The 21819-nt window shown below is 36.5% G+C and overlaps 1 protein-coding gene across 1 annotated transcript in view; it reads right to left on the reverse strand.

Annotated features, from left to right (window-relative positions):
- steap2 (STEAP family member 2, metalloreductase) overlaps positions 1 to 20354 on the reverse strand; it is a 25636-nt gene extending 5282 nt beyond the window's left edge. Inside the window, exons 1-5 of the mRNA XM_062020888.1 lie at positions 20076 to 20354; positions 11279 to 11667; positions 8190 to 8356; positions 4713 to 5240; positions 1146 to 1310 (exon numbers count right to left, since the gene is read on the reverse strand). Coding sequence (XP_061876872.1) covers positions 1146 to 1310; positions 4713 to 5240; positions 8190 to 8356; positions 11279 to 11621 — 1203 coding nt within the window. The 5' untranslated portion in view covers positions 11622 to 11667; positions 20076 to 20354. The remainder of the gene's footprint in view (positions 1 to 1145; positions 1311 to 4712; positions 5241 to 8189; positions 8357 to 11278; positions 11668 to 20075) is intronic.
- Positions 20355 to 21819: the final 1465 nt, after the last annotated feature.

Genomic DNA, 21819 nt, shown 5'->3' on the forward strand with positions numbered 1-21819 from the left:
GAGGAGGTTGAGGTGGGCGGGGTTGTGGGGGGGGGGGGCAGGGGGTAACGAGGGGTGTATATTGTGCTGCAAGGGGTTCTGGGTATTTGTTCTGTTGTGTTTATGTTGTGTTACGGTGCGGATGTTCTCCCGAAATGTGTTTGTCATTCTTGTTTGGTGTGGGTTCACAGTGTGGCGCATATTTGTAACAGTGTTAAAGTTGTTTATACGTCACCCTCAGTGTGACCTGTATGGCTGTTGACCAAGTATGCTTTGCATTTACTTGTGTGTGTGTGAAAAGCCGTAGATATTATGTGACTGGGCCGGCACGCAAAGGCAGTGCCTTTAAGGTTTATTGGCGCTCTGTACTTCTCCCTACGTCCGTGTACACAGCGTTGGCGTTTTAAAAAGTCATACATTTTACTTTTTGAAACCGATACCGATAATTTCCGATATTGCATTTTAAAGCATTTAGCGGCCGATAATATCGGCAGTCCGATATTATTGGACATCTCTATTTATTATATATTATTGATAACGTAACATAAACCTCGGACTTTAGAAAAATAAGAAGTGACTCATAAATAACTGATGAAAAATAAATTGACATACACTTATATTGTGCTAAAATAAATAACACTGATAATGAATATGTTTCCGAACTAAACTGTCAATACAATTTAAGCGCAAATGAAAATACAGCGTCAACACTTTAGTCATAATTTTTGCGCTTAAGAATCTTTTCCATGACTTTAGCTTCGGACCTCTTCTGTCTGTTATTGTCATTACTGCCACAAGTGGTGAAAAAGTGCATTACAACTTAATACGAACCGCAGCTGAGAAACATGAATGTTTTTGCGTCCCTCTAGGGGGCGCTCGCGGACCAACCTATGGTTAAGAAACACTGGCCGAGCATGTTTACCTTTTGTAAATAACTTAAATAAAATAGAACAAAAAACTGTGTTTATTGGAGGACATTTAGATGTTAACTGGCTATTCATCATCCGATACGTGTGCTAATATCGGACATATCAATATCCTATTGTGACACACCGACTTGCAACACCGAGTTGTATGACAGAGTTTTTCAATGAATCATATATGGATGTGTGCCATGAAAAGGGTGGGCTACTGGACATGAGATACTGATCAGATCAAGTCCATACCTGAATGAAGCCAAACTCCCTCCAGTTGAGTGTTTGCTGCACAGAAGGAATGGAAGTGACGGCCAGCAGGGACATGAGTCCCAGACCCATGACCCCAAAGGAGACGTACATCTCCACTCTCCACACCTCCTCCTCATTCCAGGAATCCTCCACATTGGAATGGACCTGCCGTTGGAAAACGTCATCACAAACTTAAAGAAAAGCACATTGTCCCCAAAATGAATGCGAAAATAAATACTGTAAATACTGTACACACCATTGCTTTCTATTGAAAGTATTTTCTTTGGATGTATTACTCCACGTGTTGTATTCTTTAAAAGTGCTGCTTATGTGAACAATTATTCATGTTTTTTATATTTAGAAGTACTCTCAATCAATTAAATTATGGAATGGATTAAGTAAAGAAGTTAAAAATTGTACTGACATGATCCAGTTTAAGAGGTTGTTTAAATTAATAGTGCTTACAAAGTACAAAGAAGAAGAATTATGAGAAAAACTTCCAACCTTATTGAAAATATTCTTCATCTCAGTATGTTAATAATGACTGAATTAATTAATTACATATTACAAACTGTTGTATATACTAATTCATAGATGTTATTTTATTATATAAAAAGGTCAGTAAATGATTTTATATAATTGTAAACGCTTTGAAGTGGGAAAGGGGTAGGATTAAATAAGCTTTGCTTCTTCCTACTCCTTTTCGGGCATGATGTAAATGAAATGATATGAAATTGTGTGATGTATTATGATGTAAATGTGTTCATGTTCGAAATAAACTAAAAGAAAGAAAGAAAGAAAGAAAGAAAGAAAATCAGAGGGCATTCAACTGTTTTTAGGAACTAAATCTTTAAACGGAGTGTAACCTTGTAGCATAATACACTGGAAACAAAAACCTGTTGATTTTAAAGTAAACAAAAAAAACTGCCAGAATTTTACAGTAAGTTGACAGTGTTTTTTACAATGTAAACTGAAAACCTGTACTACTGTAATTGTGTAGGTAAAATTCTGGTGACTGTAAAATCTAGTTGTAGTCTTTACAGTGTCTCTACTGTAAATGGAAAAACTATTAGTGTTATTTTTACGGCAACATTTAAGGAACTGACCAGTCAGTTTTTTTTTAACCATAAAATCAATGTTTTTACAGTGTATTACTGTTATTTTTACAGTAACATTTTATTTTATTTTTTTACCGTAAAATCTATGGTTGTAGTTTTTACAGTGTGTTACTGTAAATGGAAAAACAATAACTGTTATTTTTACGGTAACATTTTGGCGACTGAGCTGCCACTTATTTTACTGTGAAATCCATAGTTTTTACAGTGCATAACTGTAAACGGTAAAACAATTATTGTTATTTTAATGGTAAAATTCTGGCGACTGATCAGCCATTTTAACCCTGGTAAATCTACGGTTGTAGTTTTTACAGTCTGTTACTTTAAATGGAAAAACAATTGCTGTTATCTTTATGGTAACAACCAAGGAACTGAACTGCCAGGTTTTTTTTTACCGTAAAATCTATAGTTGTAGTTTTTACAGTGTGTTACTGTAAATAGAAAAATGATAACTATTATTTTATAGTAAAATTTTGGCAACTTAACTGCCATTTTTTTACGGTAAAAGCTACACTTGTTGTTTTTACAGTGTATTACTGTTACTTTGCAGTAAAATTCTTGCAACCGGACTGACAATATTTTTTTACCATAAAACCAGTGGTTGTTGTTTTTACAGTCTATTGCTGATATTTTTACGGTAAAATTTTGGCGACTGAGCTACCAGGGTTTTTTTTATTGGAAAACCTGTGGTTGTAGTTTTTACAGTGTGTTACTGTAATAGAAAAACGATAACTGTTATTTTACGGTAACATTTTGGCAACTTAGCTGCCATTTTTTAACGCTAACAGCTACGCTGGTTGTTTTTACAGTGTATTACTGTTATTTTACAGTAAAGTTTTGGCGACCGAGCTGACTGTTTTTCTTAACCATAAAATCTATGCTTGTTGTTTTTACAGTGTATTACTGTGAATAGAAAAACAGTACCACTGTTGTTTTAACAGAAAAATTCTGAACTGACAGTTTTTTACTATAAAATCCAGTGAATTACTGTAAATGGAAAATTGGTTAATGTTATTTTAGTGCTAAAATTCTGGCGAGTGAAATGCCAGTTTTTTACCATAAAATATACGGTTGTTTTTAAAGCGTATTACTGTAAATAGAGAAACGGTACTACTGTTATTTTGAAGGTACAATTCTGGTGACTGAACTGCCAGTTTTTTCCTGTAAAATATATGGTCGTTGTTTTTACACTGTATTACTGTTATTTTTACGGTAACATTTTGGCAATTGAACTGACAGTTTTTTACTGTAAAATGTATGGTTGTAGTTTTTACAGTGTATTACTGTAAATAGAAAAAAATATATATATTTTTAAGGTACAATTCTGGCAACTGAGCTGCCAGTTTTTTACTGTAAAATCCGTAGTTGTTTTTACAGTGCATTACTGTAAGTGGAAAAAACATTAATGTTATTTTAACGGTAAAACTTTGGAGACTGAACTGTCAGGTTTTTTTTTTAACTATAAAATCTTTGGTTGTAGTTTTTACAGTGAATAGTAACTAGAAAAATGATAAGTGTTATTTTTACAGTAAAATTTTAGCAACTTGGCTGCCATTTTTTTTTTTTACGGTAAAAGCTTCGCTTGTTGTTTTTACAGTGTAGTACTGTTACTTTACAGTAAAATTCTTGCGACCAAGCTGACAGTTTTTTTAAACCATAAAATCTATGGTTGTAGTTTTTACAGTGTATTACTGTGAATAGAAAAACAGTAACAATGTTATTTTTAAGGTAAAATTCTGGCGACTGAGCTGCCAGTTGTTAAATGTAAAATCCATAGTTGTTTTTACAGTGCATTACTGTAAGTGGAAAAACAATTAGTGTTAATTTAACGGTAAAATACTGGCGACTGAACTGCCAATTTTTTACCATAAAAAATCTATAGTTGTAGTTTTTACAGTGTGTTACTGTAAATAGAAAAACGATAACTGTTTTTTTACAGCAAAATTCAGCAACTTAGCAGCCATTTTTTTACGGTAAAAGCTACGCTCGTTTTTACAGTGTATTACTGTAAATACAAAAACGCTAACTGTTATTTTTTAACGGTAAACATTTGGCAACTTAGCTGCTACTTTTTTTAACCGTAAAAGCTGCGCTTGTTGTTTTTACTGTGTATTACTGTTTAAATTAATTTACAGTAAAATTCTGGCTACCGAGCTGACAGTTTTTCTTAACCATAAACTCCATGGTTGTAGTTTTTACAGTGTGTTACTGTAAATAGAGAAACAGTACCACTGTTATTTTAACGGTAAAATTCAGGCCACTGAGCTGCCATTTTTTTTTTACTGTAAAATCTACAGTTGTTTCTACAGCGTAGCCTACAGTAAGTCAAAGGCGTTTGATCCTGAACACATTTTGAATACGTTCTTATTTCCACTTGTATCATTATATTAGATATTATTATGAGGTTTATGGTTAAATAAAGATACAAGAGGGTGAAGAAAGGGTTTCTGACCTGTTGGACAGCCGTGTTGAGCAGCAGGTACCTCTCAGACCTTCTCATGGGCAAACAGAGACTGTAGAGAACGTGGACCGAGGCGAAGAAAAAGCTGAGCAGGCCTAACTGTTTGCGACACTGCAGCCAGCCCTGCAGCCAGCCAGGCAGATGCCGGTACTTGGTTCCGTAGTAGAGCTGGTGGGCCGCCGCCACCTGGCCCGCCAGGTAGACCAGCGCCAGGAGAGTTATGGCCACGGTGGGCAGCGTCCTGTTGACCGTCTCGATGGGGATCTTGTAGAAGTGGCTCTGCTTGTGCTTGAGGTACGGGTGGACGACGTCTCGGACGAAGGAGTAGGCGAAGAAGAAGATGGAGAGGGTGACGGCGGCGAGGACGGGGCCCTTCCAGCCCGGGAACAAGCGGAGCGGCATGTTCTCGATGGCCTGGGAGGAGGACAGAAGTCCCATGTCTACCGGCTGGAAGGTCAGCCGGCGAGCTAACTCCATGATCTGATGACGAGCCTCCGCCGAGTCGCTGCACACAAACACCTGCAGAGAAACGCACTTCCTGTAAATACTGCGTACCAACATTATACACAGTATGACATCATGTATAGCAGGTCCATTCAACTGGCGGCCCACGGGCCACATTTGGGGACGGCGTGGCGCGGTTGGGAGAGTGGCCGTGCCAGCAACCTGAGGGTTCCAAGTTCAATCCCCACCATCTACCAACCTCGTCATGTCCGTTGTGTCCTTGAGCAAGACACTTCACCCTTGCTCCTGATGGGTCATGGTTAGGGCAGCAAAACAGGCCCATAGCATAATACTACCACCACCATGGTTGACGGTAGGTATGGTGTTCCTGGGATTGAAGGCCTCACCTTTTCTCTTCCAAACATATTGCTGGGTATTGTGGCCAAACAGCTCAATTTTTGTTTCATCTCACATCACATGGACAAAGATAAGACTTTCTGGAGGAAAGTTCTGTGGTCAAATGAAACAAAAATTGAGCTTTTTGGCCACAATACCCAGCAATATGTTTGGAGGAGAAAAGGTGAGGCTTTTAATCCCATGAATACCATACCTACCGTCAAGCATGGTGGTGGTAGTATTATGCTCTGCCTGTTTTGCTGCCAATGAAACTGGTGCTTTACAGAGAGTAAATGGGACAATGAAAAAGGAGGATTACCTCCAAATTCTTCAGGACAACCTAAAATCATCAGCCCGGAGGTTGGGTCTTGGGCGCAGTTGGGTGTTCCAACAGGACAATGACCCCAAACACACGTCAAAAGTGGTAAAGAAATGGCTAAATTAGGCTACAATTAAGGTTTTAGAATGGCTTTCCGAAAGTCCTGACTTAAATGTGTGGACAATGCTGAAGAAACAAGTCCATGTCAAAAAAACTACAAATTTAGCTGAACTGCACCAATTTATTCAAGAGGAGTGGTCAAACATTCAACCAGAAGCTTGTGGATGGCTACCAAAAGCGCCTTATTGCAGTGAAACTTGCCAAGGGACATGTAACCAAATATTAACATTGCTGTATGTATACTTTTGACCCAGCAGATTTGGTCACATTTTCAGTAGATGTACCGAAAAAATACTTAAATCACCAAAAACTGCACTACGGAAACCGGATGTAAACAAAACGCACACCATGATTGTCTGGGACGTTGTCAGCATGTCTGTGATGTGGACGTGATATTAATAGATATTACAGATATACCCACAGACAGCCATCTACAAAATGTGCAAATATTAAGAGGACAGTGGCGGCTTTTAAAAAGAGAAAGTGAAACTAGAGCAACAACGCCAAGCAAGTGTGACGTCATGCTCGCTGCAGCTCTCTTCTTTCGTCAGGTACATCGGGGCACAGAAGTAGAGTCTTTAAATGCTAGATTTATTGCCAGTTGTTTTTAGTAAAAGACTAATTAAAAGTCTCTAGACACTTGAAAAAATCTCCACAAAGTACATTAAAGTACAATAAGCAGCAACAATTGAAAATATGGCAAAACGGTAAACATATATATTTATATATATATGTGTTAATGCTAATTAATAATAACAGATTTGTTTTTAAATGTATATATACATTTTCTGAGCCTTTTTGAAGAAATAATATAGTATATCATCATAACACATTATGCAAATTATTCCATGACATCATGCCCATGACCACACCCCTGACCCCGCCCCCACGGGTATCTTGGCAGTCTAGGGGAAACCCTGCATGTCTAAAAATATCTCCAGCTGAATTTAAAAGTTGATGGCTACATTAGAGCCACTGAATATTTGTACGCTTTATAATCCGCCTAGTCCGGGGGTCGGCAACCCGCGGCTCTAGAGCCGCATGCGGCTCTTTAGCGCCGCCCTAGTGGCTCTCTGGAGATTTTTAAAAAATGTATGAAGAATGGAAAAAGATGAGGGGAAAAAAAATCAATTTTTTTGTTTTAGTATGGTTTCTGTAGGAGGACAAACATGACACAAACCTCAGTAATTGTTATATATCACACTGTTTGTATTAAATATGCTTCACTGATTCAAGTATTTGGCGAGCGCCGTTTTGTCCTACTTATTTTGGCGGTCCTTGAACTCACCGTATAGTCTGTTTACATGCATAACTTTCTCCGACTTTCTAGGACGTGTTTTATGCCACTTCTTTTTCTGTCTCATTTTGTCCACCACACTTTTAACGTTGTACATGAGTGCACAAAGGTGAGTTTTGTTGATGTTATTGACTTGTGTGAAGTGCTAATCAGACATATTTGGTCACTGCATGACTGCAAGCTAATCGATGCTAACATGCTATTTAGGCTAGCTATATGTACATATTGCATCATTATGCCTAATTTGTAGCTATATTTGAGCTAATTTAGTTTCCTTTAAGTCCTCTTAATTAAATTTACATCTCATGACACATGTAATATGGCTTTTAATTTTTTGCGGCTCCAGACAGATTTGTTTTTGTTTTTTTGGTCCAATATGGCTCTTTCAACATTTTGGGTTGCCGACCCCTGGCCTAGTCGATTAATCGTTAAGAGAGTCGATGACTAATCGACTATCAAAATAGTTATAAATGGGTTATACTTGTATAGCGCTTTTCTACCTTCAAGGTACTCAAAGCGCTTTGACAGTGTTTCCACATTCACCCATTCACACACACATTCACACACTGATGGCGGGAGCTGCCATGCAAGGCGCTAACCAGCAGCCATCAGGAGCAAGGGTGAAGTGTCTTGCCCAAGGACACAACGGACGTGACTAGGATGGTAGAAGGTGGGGATTGAACCCCAGTAACCAGCAACCTTCCGATTGCTGGCACAGCCACTCTACCAACTTTGCCACGCCGTCCCCTAGCCCTAGTTCTCAATACTATTTCAGTTCAGGAGGGGGCGTGAATAAATCATTTGGAAGCAATGCATTATTACTAAGTGAACTTTATAAGAAGAGACTAGATAAAGTCAAGTAAAGTAAAAAGGTGTATGTCGAGGCATTTACCTGTGTGCTGGCGTCCTTGGGTGTGGTCTGCAACATGGCCCAGGATGAGATGACGTTGAAGGCTTTCACCACGATGGAGTGTGGCAGCAACGACGACAGGTACTCGGCATTGGACTCTGGGTACTGGTTCACCCGCCGGTTGTTACTCACGTCCACCAATATCTTTCCTGCAAGGAGACGTGACCAACAATATCATATTCATTCTGTAATATGGGGCGGGGGGGGGGGGGCGCATAACAGCACATTTAGTGTCAGTAAAGAACTATCTTGACACATACGGATAAAAAAAACAACAACATTAACTTCAAGGGGGTGCGTGAAAAAATGTCTGTCCCTTGGTACGGCGTGGCGAAGTTGGGAGAGTGGCCGTGCCAGCAATCTGAGGGTTACTGGTTCAATCCCCACCTTCTACCATCCTAGTCACGTCCGTTGTGTCCTTGAGCAAGACACTTCACCCGTGCTCCTGATGGGACTGGTTAGCGCCGTGCATGGCAGCTCCCGCCATCAGTGTGTGAATGTGTGAATGTGTGTGTGTGAATGGGTGAATGTGGAAAATAGTGTCAAAGCGCTTTGAGTTCCTTAAAAAAAAGGTAGAAAAGCGCTATACAAGTACGACCCATTTACCATTTACCATTTGGTAACAAGTAACAAGTAAGAAGTAGTCATCCAAATAATTACCGTAAATTCCCGACTATAAGCTGCGATGTTTTTCCTACGCTTTTGACCCTGTGGCTTAAAAAAATGGTGCGGCTAATTTATGGATTTTTATTTGCTGACAGCAATAAAGCAAATAGTTGAACAAAAAACTAGCCGAAACTGAATAGATGTGTTATTGTTTTGTGCATATTTCTGTGTAAATAACTCATTTAGCCTTTTTAGGTGATGTTCGGCGGGCCAATGAAAAGCTTTGGCGGGCCGGATGTGGCACGTGGGCCGCCAGTTGGATGGGCCTGGGTTACATGTTAGAAAAGGTTGCATGGAGATGGTCTAAAAACATATTTTTTTTAAATGAATACAACATTCTTTAATGGCTTTTTGAAAATTATGATTTGATCTGGTATCGGGATGAATAAGAAACATGATTCGGGTGTGAATGTTTGGGCGCCAAACTATTCGATACGATTCAGGGGCTGACGATTCGATTCACAATCGATTCTCGATTCAACATGATTCTTGATTCATGCAAGGTATTATTTGGTATAATATTTATAATAAAACTTTTTTAAAACAGGTTACAGGTTAGAAAAGCTCCTTCCGGTTGCACGGAGATGGGACTTTTAAAAAATGTATTATTATTAAAAAAATATATAATTCAATTTTTTATATGTATTTCTTGTGCACTCCTATTAGGGGTGTGAATCTTTGGGCACCTAACGATTCAATATGATTCAGATTCTGGGGATGACGATTTGACTCAGAATCGGTTTTCAATTCAACACGATTCTCGATTCAAACCGATTCTGATTCGATACAATTCAGGGGGTGACGATTCGATCCACAATCGATTCTCGATTCAACACGACTCTTGATTCATACCGATTCATGCAATGTATTGTTTGGTATAATAATTATAATACAATTAAAACATGTTACAGGTTAGAAAAGCTACTGGTTGCACGGAGATGGGACTTTAAAAAATATATAATTATAAAAAAAAAAAATGTCATTACATTTTTTATTTGTATTTTTTGTGCACTCCTATTAGGGGTGTGAATCTTTGGGGACCTAACGATTCAATATGATTCAGATTCTGGGGATGACGATTTGACTCAGAATCGGTTTTCAATTCAACACGATTCTCGATTCAAACCGATTCTGATTCGATACAATTCAGGGGGTGACGATTCGATTCACAATCGATTCTCGATTCAACACGACTCTTGATTCATACCGATTCATGCAATGTATTGTTTGGTATAATAATTATACTACAATTAAAACATGTTACAGGTTAGAAAAGCTCCTACTGGTTGCACGGAGATGGGACTTTAAAAAATATATTATTATAAAAAATAATAATAAATAATAAAATATTTGTATTTTTTGTGCACTCCTATTAGGGGTCTGAATCTTTGGGCTTTTATCACTTCAATCCGATTCAGATTCTGGGGATGACGATTTGACTTGGAATCGATTTTCAATTCAACACGATTCTCGATTCAAACCGATTCTCGCAATGTATTATTTGGTGTAATGATTATAATGAAACTTTTTGAGAACAGATGACGGGGTAGAAAAGCTCCTTCTGGTTGCATGGAGGTGGCCTAAAACTTACTTTAAAAAAATGTATTCTTATGTAAAAAAAAAATGTAATTACATTTTGAATGTTTTGTGTGTTTGCACTCCTATTAGGGGTGTGAATCTTTGGGCACTTAACAATTCGATCAGATTCAAATTCTGGGGATGACGATTGGATTCAGAATTGGTTTTCAATTTAACACAATTCTCGATTCAAACCGATTCTGATTCTATACGATTCAGGGGGTGACGATTCAATTCACAGTCGATTCTCGATTCAACGCGATTCTTGATTTATACCGATTCATGCAATGTATTATTTGGTATAATAATTACAATCTTTCTTTCTTTTTTTAAACATGTTACAGTTTAGAAAATATTCTTCTGGTTGCACGTAGAAGGCCTAAAATTGACTTACATTTTTTTAAAATTTGAATTACATTTTTTATTTCTATTTTTTGTGCACCCCTATTAGGGGTGGGTATCTTTGGGCACATATTGATTCGATCCATTTCTGATTTTGGGGATGACGATTTGACTCAGAATCGATTTTCAATTCAACACGGCTCTCGATTTGTATGATATGGTGTAATGATTATAATGAAACTTTTTCAGAACAGATGATGTGGTAGAAAAGCTCCTAAAAATAAAAACGTATTTCTGATATTTGATTAAAAAACAACAACAAAAAATGTTCCTATCAATTTTTTACAATTATGATTCAATTTAGAATGGGGATGAGTAAGAATCATGACTCTGGTGTGAATCCATTCTTGTGTGCACCCTTAGTATTTCGACATGTTGTGCAACAAATACAAAGTACTCGCAGTACAACATGCATGCAGTAGTACCTTCCAGTAAATGCTTGAGGTCCAACAAAACGGCGTAGTGTTCTCGGCGGATGGCCAAGAAGACCACGCTGGCCTTCCCGACCGCGTCCTCGTGGTGCGTCACGTCCACCACGTGAGGGAAGACGCGGGCCGCTTGGTGGGGATGCCGACTGCCGACCACCACATGGAAGCCGCAGCGCAGCAGACGGAGAGTCAAACCCTTGGAGAAATCCCCCGACCCCAAAATGGCGACGGTGGGCTGGACGGACACGCCGCCGCATTTGTACTCGTGCACGTGGGGCAGCAAGTAGGCCTGCCCGTCGTACGAGGACGTCAACAACAGAGCGCTTCGATTGCCGCTCATCGTTGACTCTCTTCTTCTGTGCTTTTCTGCTTCCACGACCCGAGTGCTGCGAGAAAAGAAAGAATGTGTACATTAAAAACCAGCAATGACTACTTTTACATACGTACAGCCGGGGAGCCAAACTTTTTCCACTGAGGGCCGCAAACCGGAAAATTAAAGTGCGTGGGGGCCATTTTTATATATTCCATTTTTAAAACCAATAGAGTATATTTTTTTAACCCTCATGTTTGGACCCGGAAGGGTCTCAATCATAACAACAAAAAAAAAAGTCATATAATATAAATATATATATATTATTTTTTAATGCTAAAATCTCTGGATCAACTTCAGGTCTATCTGTCGATAGAAGGTTGTTTTTTATGTTTTATGCCCTTTTTGTCAAAGAAAACCATGTTTTTTTTTTATGGCAAAAACTAGAGATGCCGATTAATGCTTTAAAATGTAATATCGGAAATTATCGGTATCGTTTTTTTTATTATCGGTATTGTTTTTTGTTTTTTTTTAATAAACCAACATAAAAAACACAAGATACACTTACAATTAGTGCACCAACCCAAAAAACCTCCCTCCCCCATTTACACTCATTCACACAAAAGGGTTGTTTCTTTCTGTTATTAATATTCTGGTTCCTACATTATATATCAATATATATCAATACAGTCTGCAAGGGATACAGTCCGTAAGCACACATGATTGTGCGTGCTGCTGGTCCACTAATAGTACTAACCTTTAACAGTTAATTTTACTCATTTTCATTAATTACTAGTTTCTATGTAACTGTTTTTATATTGTTTTACTTTCTTTTTTATTCAAGAATTTTTTTTAAATTTATTTATCTTATTTTATTTATTTTTTTTAAAAAGGACCTTATCTTCACCATACCTAGTTGTCCAAATTAGGCATAATATTGTGTTAATTCCACGACTGTATATATCGGTATCGGTTGATATCGGTATCGGTAATTAAGAGTTGGACAATATCGGAATATCGGATACCAGCAAAAAAGCCATTATCGGACATCCCTAGCAAAAACGTATTATATGCAATATTTATCCTCCCCAAAAAAATTCAAAATGGAACATTTGATGTGAAGTAATATCATTTTTTGAGCAATGACAGTTTAAAAAAAAATAAAAAAATCCCACAAGAATCTTAAGAATCCAAAAGGGTCCCACTCATAAAAGTGTTAAAAATATATATATTTTTTACTTTTAACATTTAAATCTCTACATCAACGTCAGGGGCCGTATTTATCAAGCTTCTTAGAATTACTCCTAAGAAGTCTTTTAAGAGTTGACTTAAGAGTAAATAAATTATTCGCTGAAAGCTGCACTTAAAAGTTAGTTATCAAGCGTCTTACTCACACTTTCAGCGAAGTGTAGGACTGAATCTTAAGTGTCACACTCAGAGCTGAATTACGACATTACTATGTGCCGTAAACGGAATTTTAGGTGACGTCATTTCTGTGTCCATAGAAATGACCAATCACGGAAGGGAATCCCTTGTCTAAGAATAAAGAAATATCTTGGAAATATTTAAGTGGACAATGGGAGTGTATATTTTGACAATAAACTACAAAATAATACAAAACAAACTAGTCCCCGCCGGCACTCACGCTACCGCTCCCTCTCTTCTATCGCCCACACACTCACTGACGTCACTCACCTCACGGCCACACACATACGCTACTGTCATAACATTTTCTTTCCAATTCATTAATTAGGCAACTAATTTGAAACTGGTGTGGGTGGCTCTATATATACTAGCCCACTGCAGACACATGCAGAAATCAACAAGGAATCGAAAAGTATTAAATCTGTGACAAAAATAATATCCGCTCTGTCTAAACGATACCGTTTGATCAGCTGCTCGTCATCAAAAAAAAAAAAAAACATTGTTCCGTTCCCTGAACGTTTGCGCACGTCTCTCTCGCCTCAGTGCCATCCCCTGCTGGCAACTCCTAACCACTTAAGACACCTCTGAAGGTCTCTTAAATATCGTGGAGAGTAGGAGTGATTCTTAGACTTAAGAACGTAGATAAAAAGCTTTTATTCTTAAGTTTGAGAGTAGGACTAAATTTCGCAAATTCTCAGGACTTAAGTGTAAAATGGCACTCTAAGAAGCTTGATAAGTACGGCCCCAGATCTATCCGTCGATTATTATTATTTTATTTTTTTTAATGTATTTTTTGCCCTTTTTGTCAAAGAAAACCACTTTTTTTTATGGCAAAACTCAAAATATGCAATATTTACCCCCTATCAAATGTCAAAGTGGAATATTTGATAATAAGTAATAGGAGCCTTAAATAGGTCAATAATTCATAACGACATTGATTTTTGATTCAATATACGGTAAGTTTTGTTTTAGCAATGACAGTTAAAAAAAAATCAAAAAATGTATCCCACAAAAATTATTGGGTATCCAAAAGGGTCCCACTCAAAAAGTGTTAAAAATAAATCATATTTTTGCTTTTACTTTTAACACTTCAATCTTTAGATCAACTTCAGGGGCCGTACTTATCAAGCTTCTTAGAATTACTCCTAAGAAGTCTGCTAAGAGTTGACTTAAGAGTAAATAAATTATTCGCTGAAAGCTGCACTTACGCTACCGCTCTCTCTCTTCTCTCGCCCACACACTCACTGACGTCACTCACCTCACATGCTGTCACCTATTAAAGGGCCACACACACACATACGCTACTGTCATAACATTTTCTTTCCAATTCATTAATTAGGCAACTAATTTGAAACTGGTGTGGGTGGCTCTATATATACTAGCCCACTGCAGACACATGCAGAAATCAACAAGGAATCGAAAAGTATTAAATCTGTGACAAAAATAATATCCGCTCTGTCTAAACGATACCGTTTGATCAGCTGCTCGTCATCAAAAAAAAAAAAAAACATTGTTCCGTTCCCTGAACGTTTGCGCACGTCTCTCTCGCCTCAGTGCCATCCCCTGCTGGCAACTCCTAACCACTTAAGACACCTCTGAAGGTCTCTTAAATATCGTGGAGAGTAGGAGTGATTCTTAGACTTAAGAACGTAGATAAAAAGCTTTTATTCTTAAGTTTGAGAGTAGGACTAAATTTCGCAAATTCTCAGGACTTAAGTGTAAAATGGCACTCTAAGAAGCTTGATAAGTACGGCCCCAGATCTATCCGTCGATTATTATTATTTTATTTTTTTTAATGTATTTTTTGCCCTTTTTGTCAAAGAAAACCACTTTTTTTTATGGCAAAACTCAAAATATGCAATATTTACCCCCTATCAAATGTCAAAGTGGAATATTTGATAATAAGTAATAGGAGCCTTAAATAGGTCAATAATTCATAACGACATTGATTTTTGATTCAATATACGGTAAGTTTTGTTTTAGCAATGACAGTTAAAAAAAAATCAAAAAATGTATCCCACAAAAATTATTGGGTATCCAAAAGGGTCCCACTCAAAAAGTGTTAAAAATAAATCATATTTTTGCTTTTACTTTTAACACTTCAATCTTTAGATCAACTTCAGGGGCCGTACTTATCAAGCTTCTTAGAATTACTCCTAAGAAGTCTGCTAAGAGTTGACTTAAGAGTAAATAAATTATTCGCTGAAAGCTGCACTTACGCTACCGCTCTCTCTCTTCTCTCGCCCACACACTCACTGACGTCACTCACCTCACATGCTGTCACCTATTAAAGGGCCACACACACACATACGCTACTCTCATAACATTTTCTTTCCAATTCATTAATTAGGCAACTAATTTGAAACTGGTGTGGGTGGCTCTATATATACTAGCCCACTGCAGCCACATGCAGAAATCAACAAGGAATCGAAAATGATTAAATCTGTGACAAAAATAATACCCGCTCTGTCTAAACGATACCGTTTGATCAGCTGCTCGTCATCAAACAAAGCCAGGACATCCTTCCGCTCCCTGAACGTTCGCGCACGTCTCTCTCGCCTCAGTGCCATCCCCTGCTGGCAACTCCTAACCCCTTAAGACACCTCTGAAGGTCTCTTAAATATCGTGCAGAGTAGGAGTGATTCTTAGACTTAAGAAAGTTGATAAATAGCTTTTATTCTTAAGTTTGAGAGGAGGACTAAATTTCGCAGATCTATTTGTTAATTATAAGTCATTTTTTAAATGTATTTTTTGTTTGCTTGTTTTATTCCCTTTTTGTCAAACAAAAACCATATTTTGTCATGGCAAAATCTCAAAATATGGAATATTATCCACCCCAAAAATGTCAAAGTGAAATATTTGATGAGAAGTAATACGAGCCTTTAATAGGTCAATATTTCATAACAACATTGATTTTGATTCAATATAAGTTGTTTTTATAGCAAAGACAGATAAAAAAAAAGTAAAAATTAAATCCCACAAAAATTATTGGGGATCCAAAAGGGTCCCACTCAAAAAGTGATAAAAAAATTTTTTTATATTTTTGTTTTTACTTTTAATCTCGAGATCAACTTCAGATCTATTTGTTAAATATAAGAAATGTTTTGAATGTATTTTTTGTTTGCTTGTTTTATGCCCTTTTTGTCAAAGAAAACAATGTTTTTAATGGCTAAAACTTATTATATGCAATATTTACCCCCCAATTTTGTTTTCTAAATGGAACATTTGATGTGAAGTGATATCATTTTTTGAGTAATGACAGTTTAAAAAAATAAAATAAAATCTAAAAAATAATCTTAGGGATCCAAAAGGGTCCCACTCATAAAAGTGTTACAAATAGTATTTTTTTTTTTTTTTTTAACTTTCAACACTTAAATCTCTAGATCAACTTCAGATCTATCCATCAATTATCATTTTTTAAAATGCATTTTTGTTTATTTGTTTTATGCCATTTTTGTCAAAGAAAAACACTTTTTTTATGGCAAAAACTCAAAATATGCAATATTTCTCCCCCTTAAAATGTCAAAGTGAAATATTTAATGAGAAGTAATAGGAGCCTTAAATAGGTCAATATTTCATAACGACATTGATTTTGATTCAATATAAGTTTTTTTTTTTTTTAGCAACGACAGTTAAAAAAAAAGTACAAAATAAATCCCACAAATAATTGGGGATCCAAAAGGGTCCCACTCAAAAAGTGATACAAATAAGTAATATATTTTGTTTTTACTTTTAATCTCGAGATCAACTTCAGATCCATTTGTTAAATATAAAAATGTTTTTAATGTATTTTTTGTTTGCTTGTTTTATGCCCTTTTTGTCAAAGAAAACAATGTGTTTTTTTTGGCTAAAACTTACTATATGCAATATTTACCGCCCCCAAAAAAAATTGTAAATGGAACATTTGATGTAAACTAATATCATTTTTTGAGTAACGACAGTTTTAAAAAATCTAATAAAATCCCACAAAAAATATTAGGGATCCAAAAGGGTCCCACTCATAAAAGTGTTACAAATAGTTTTTATTTTTTACTTTCAACACTTAAATCTCTAGATCAACTTCAGATCATTTTTTTTAAATGTATTTTTGTTTATTTGTTTTATGCCATTTTTGTCAAAGAAAACCACTTTTTTTTAATGGCAAAAACTCAAAATATGCAATATTTCCCTCCCTAAAAATGTCAAAGTGGAATATTTCATGAGAATAAGGAGCCTTAAATATCAACAACATTGATTTTGATTCAATATAAAGTTGTTGTTTTTTAGCAATAACAGTTTAAAAAGAAAGTAAAAAACAAAAACAATAAATCCCACAAAAAAAGTAGAATAGTCAGAATCCGATGAAAAATGTGGAAGTAGAAGGCGGACGAAAAAAGGGCGAAATTAAAATGTTAAAATGCAATTTGGGTAGAAATTGTGTGTAATTTCGGAAAAGCCAAACTGAAATGCTAACAGTTAGCTTGCTAGCCAGATAGCGTCAAATAACAAACACATGCATTTTGGGAGTTCACCTGCAAAATGAGCAAAAACAACCTCTCAACCCAACACGCTGATGTTAGCATGCTTGAAGTAACAAAATATTTGACACTGAGGTGCATACCTGCACAATTTGCCAAAAAGCTAACACGTTAACGTTAGCCTGCTAACAGCTAACGTGTGTCACGTCATAGACATCTTATAAGTAGACCCAGCATTGGCTGCTGTGACGCGAGAAATTCGTCGGCCATCTTGAAGTGGTGATGAGGAGCCAGCTGCTCAAACTGACAGTTGACAGGTAGAAAACAAAGATGGTGTTCAGCGTTTTCCTGCTCAAATGAGTGGACTGTTGAAAATAGGAATAGGGGGATTACTTTTCACAAGTAAGATTTAACATTAACGTACTATTGGTTGTATTTTGTGAAAAGAATATTACCACAGAGTTGAAAAGGAGCAAAGATCTTCAATAGTACTGAAATCGTAGCTGCTAGCAAACAAGAGTATGACCATAATAGAATTGCTTGTCAATTAAATTAATTAAATTTAAAAATGTCATACTTGAATAACATAAAGTTGAAATAAATTATGAAGATAAAGATTGTAAAAGCCAACAGGGGTAAACGTTAGGACCACAGTCCAGATTGTGTAGGGGGGGGGGGGGGATAATATATGTTAGCTAACTAGACAATCAGATGGACAGTGGCTATACAGTATTATACAAGTCTAAGTTTTGTCTAGCTTCAAGTAACAATATTCAAATACTAACATTGTTGGGTAAGACAGAATTTGGTTTAATTCTGAATCCAGTGAAACAGATTGGTGGTTTTAGCTGATATAAAGACTTTCAGGTGTTTATATTTAAGTATTTGGCAGACGCTTTTATCCAAAGCGACATACACTACCGTTCAAAAGTTTGGGGTCACATTGAAATGTCCTTATTTTCAATGAAGATAACTTTAAACTAGTCTTAACTTTAAAGAAATACACTCTATACATTGCTAATGTGGTAAATGACTATTCTAGCTACAAATGTCTGGTTTTTGGTGCAATATCTACATAGGTGTATAGAGGCCCATTTCCAGCAACTATCACTCCAGTGTTCTAATGGTACAATGTGTTTGCTCATTGGCTCAGAAGGCTAATTGATGATTAAAAAACCCTTGTGCAATCATGTTCACACATCTGAAAACAGTTTAGCTCGTTACAGAAGCTACAAAACTGGCCTTCCTTTGAGCAGATTGAGTTCCTGGAGCATCACATTTGTGGGGTCAATTAAACGCTCAAAATGGCCAGAAAAAGAGAACTTTCATCTGAAACTCGACAGTCTATTCTTGTTCTTAGAAATGAAGGCTATTCCACAAAATTGTTTGGGTGACCCCAAACTTTTGAACGGTAGTGTGCATAAAAAATACATACAAAACAATCACTGTAAACATGATCATTTAAGGGAAGAATGTAAGACAATATATCAATACAAAGTGTCAAGACAGAATAAACTCTCTGCTGCTGCAGCAACAGAGATACAGGCTATAAGTCCTTAAGATATATAGATATCTAATGTATATATGTATGTATATAACCTAATCATATTGTTTCTTGAATTTAAAAATAGCTGACCGTTTTTTTCCTCCCTTCTCTGGGATTATATTCCCAGTTTTGATCTCGGACGTCTGGTCACTTATAACATATAAGAATATTCTATTACTGTTAGGCAAACTATGAATAATAAAACACGCCAAAACATGTGTCCTTTATCATAGCTACACGTATGACAAAAAAACACGTGAAAATCAGTGGTATTCAGTGAGGTAAGATGAATTAAATGCGCTGACAGTTCATTGCTCCTGCCAAATGAATTGCACTGAGTGGAGCGGATCACCACTCCAAGATGGCGGCCCCGCGTCTCGTCAGCGCCAGTAGCGCTCCATGCTGCGTACCCTAATAAGATGTCTATGTGTCACGTAACAGAATATTTGACACGCTTGTCACGAATGAGTCAAACATTCTGAAAGTGTAAGAGTTGGAAATGTGGAAGAGCAGGTGGATGAAAATAACAATTAAAATAATTAGATGTGTGAATGTTTGTTAGCAATCACACGGCAACTTGAGCACTAATAGATTAGCAGCAGGTAGTTGCCAGCTAGCAATTAGCATGGTAGTTGCCAGCTAGCAATTAGCATGGTAGTTGCCAGCTAGCAATTAGCACGGTAGTTGCCAGCTAGCATTTAGCATGGTAGTTGCCAGCTAGCAATTAGCATGGTAGTTGCTAGCAAGCTAATAGTAGCGCTATACTGTAATATGTGAATATTTTATTATTGCACAATAACAAGGTACACTTGGGACCGTTTTTATTAAAATTTTATTTAAAATAAAATTTTCCAAGTATGTCAGTGAAGATTATCAAAATGTTTTGTAAGCTTTATAAAGGATTCTCCGTCCTTGTACATGAAGAAGACATGCCGTGTCTGACCTACGCGCCCGTGACGTCATCAAGGACGTTAGCACCTGTAGCATCGCTAGCACGTTGACCGTAACGACGACACGTTCACGTAAAAGACGCACGTTTAGCTCTACGAGACGTACCTGAAGCTCAGCCGCCAGCCAGCGAGCTCTTGAGGGAGAAAAGAAGCTTCTTTCTTCCGAGTCTGAACACCTTTTTTATTTTTTATTTAACCGCGTCTACCTTTTACTGCACGGTGGTGCGTTTACGGCACGCGTGGAATCGGAAATCCCACCGTCCCGGTCAGTGGCAGGAAAAAAGCAAGAGCTGGTGTTATTGAATCACATCGTCATATTTGTGTGGGTTCGCTCCAGGTAGCGTCAGTGGGAGCCCTTCTGCATCAGCAGGATGCTGTGGACGTGCAAGGGGGTGGGCTGAGCAGACCCGAGTTACACATTTTATAACAATGCATACGTTTCAAATACACGTTACAACACGTAAACACGCCATTTCAAAATGAAAGCGTAAATATGCCATGTTATTGTGCCACCTTTATTTCCTTTTAATTAAATGTAGCATTTAAAATGTCGGCTGGATGTTCTTTATTTACACTAATTTCGCTAACTTTACAATTATTTAAAAAAAAAAGATGAATGATAAAATAAAGACGCAAATAATAATTTAAAAAAAACAAAAACTGCAATAGCAAGCAGCCGCCGGTGGGACGCAGCAAAGTCAATACAGTCATGTCGGAAACACAACCAATAAAAGAAGAGAACAAGCCGAAGAAGAAAATGACAATTATTTGTATTCAATTAAAAGCAAACAAAGCACTTCTATTATAAGACATACATGTGTAGTGTACTGTTTTGTATTATAAAATATTTTATATATGATCAAAACGCTTTTCCACTTCGTTACTCGACGTGTTGTGTTATAGTAATTTTAGGCTTATGTAAAAAACATGCCTTTATTTATTTTTATTTTTTTTATTGAACAACAAACATACATGTATAATTCACACAAAAGTCAAGGCACTTTCAACATCAATCAATCAATCAATGTTTATGTATATAGCCCTAAATCACAAAACAGAGAGTAATGAATATTAATAAATAATATTAATAATAAAAATTTAAAAAAGACAAAAAGGGCTAACTAAAATCACTTTAAATGTTTTTAACAAATATATCAATTTAAGGGCTTTTGTACTCTTAATCATTCTCCAAGATAAAACAAATGCATTTTCAATACGCAAAAACAAAACAAAACCCTGCAATAGCAAGCAGCCGCCGGTGGAAGGCAGCAAAGCGCAAAACAGTCATGTCGGAAACACAACCAATAGAGAAGAGAACAAGCCGAAGAAGAAAATTACAATTATTTGTATTCAATTAAAAGCAAACAAAACACTTCTATTATACGATATACATGTGTAGTGTACTGTTTTGTACTACAAAATATTTTATATATGATCAAAACGCTTTTCCACTTCGTTACTTGACGTGTTTTGTCATAGTAATGTTATGCTTATGTATAAAACAAATGCCTTTTTTTAATTTTAATTTTAATTTTTATTGAACAACAAATATACATGTATAATTCACACAAAAGTCAAGGCACTTTCAACATCAAAAAAAGAAAACAAAAGCAAATACAGAGAGTAATTAATATTAATAAATAATATTAATAATAAAAATTAAAAAAAAGACTAAAAGGGCTTACTAAAATCACTTTAAATGTTTTTAACAAAAATATCAATTTAAGGGCTTTTGTACTGTTAATCATTCTCCAAGATAAAACAAATGCATTTTCAATACGCAAAAACAAAACAAAACCCTGCAATAGCAAGCAGCCGCCGGTGGGAGGCAGCAAAGCGCAATACAGTCA

This window comes from Entelurus aequoreus, linkage group LG15 (assembly GCF_033978785.1).
Source record: "Entelurus aequoreus isolate RoL-2023_Sb linkage group LG15, RoL_Eaeq_v1.1, whole genome shotgun sequence".
In the NCBI taxonomy this organism is placed as follows: Eukaryota; Metazoa; Chordata; class Actinopteri; order Syngnathiformes; family Syngnathidae; genus Entelurus; species Entelurus aequoreus.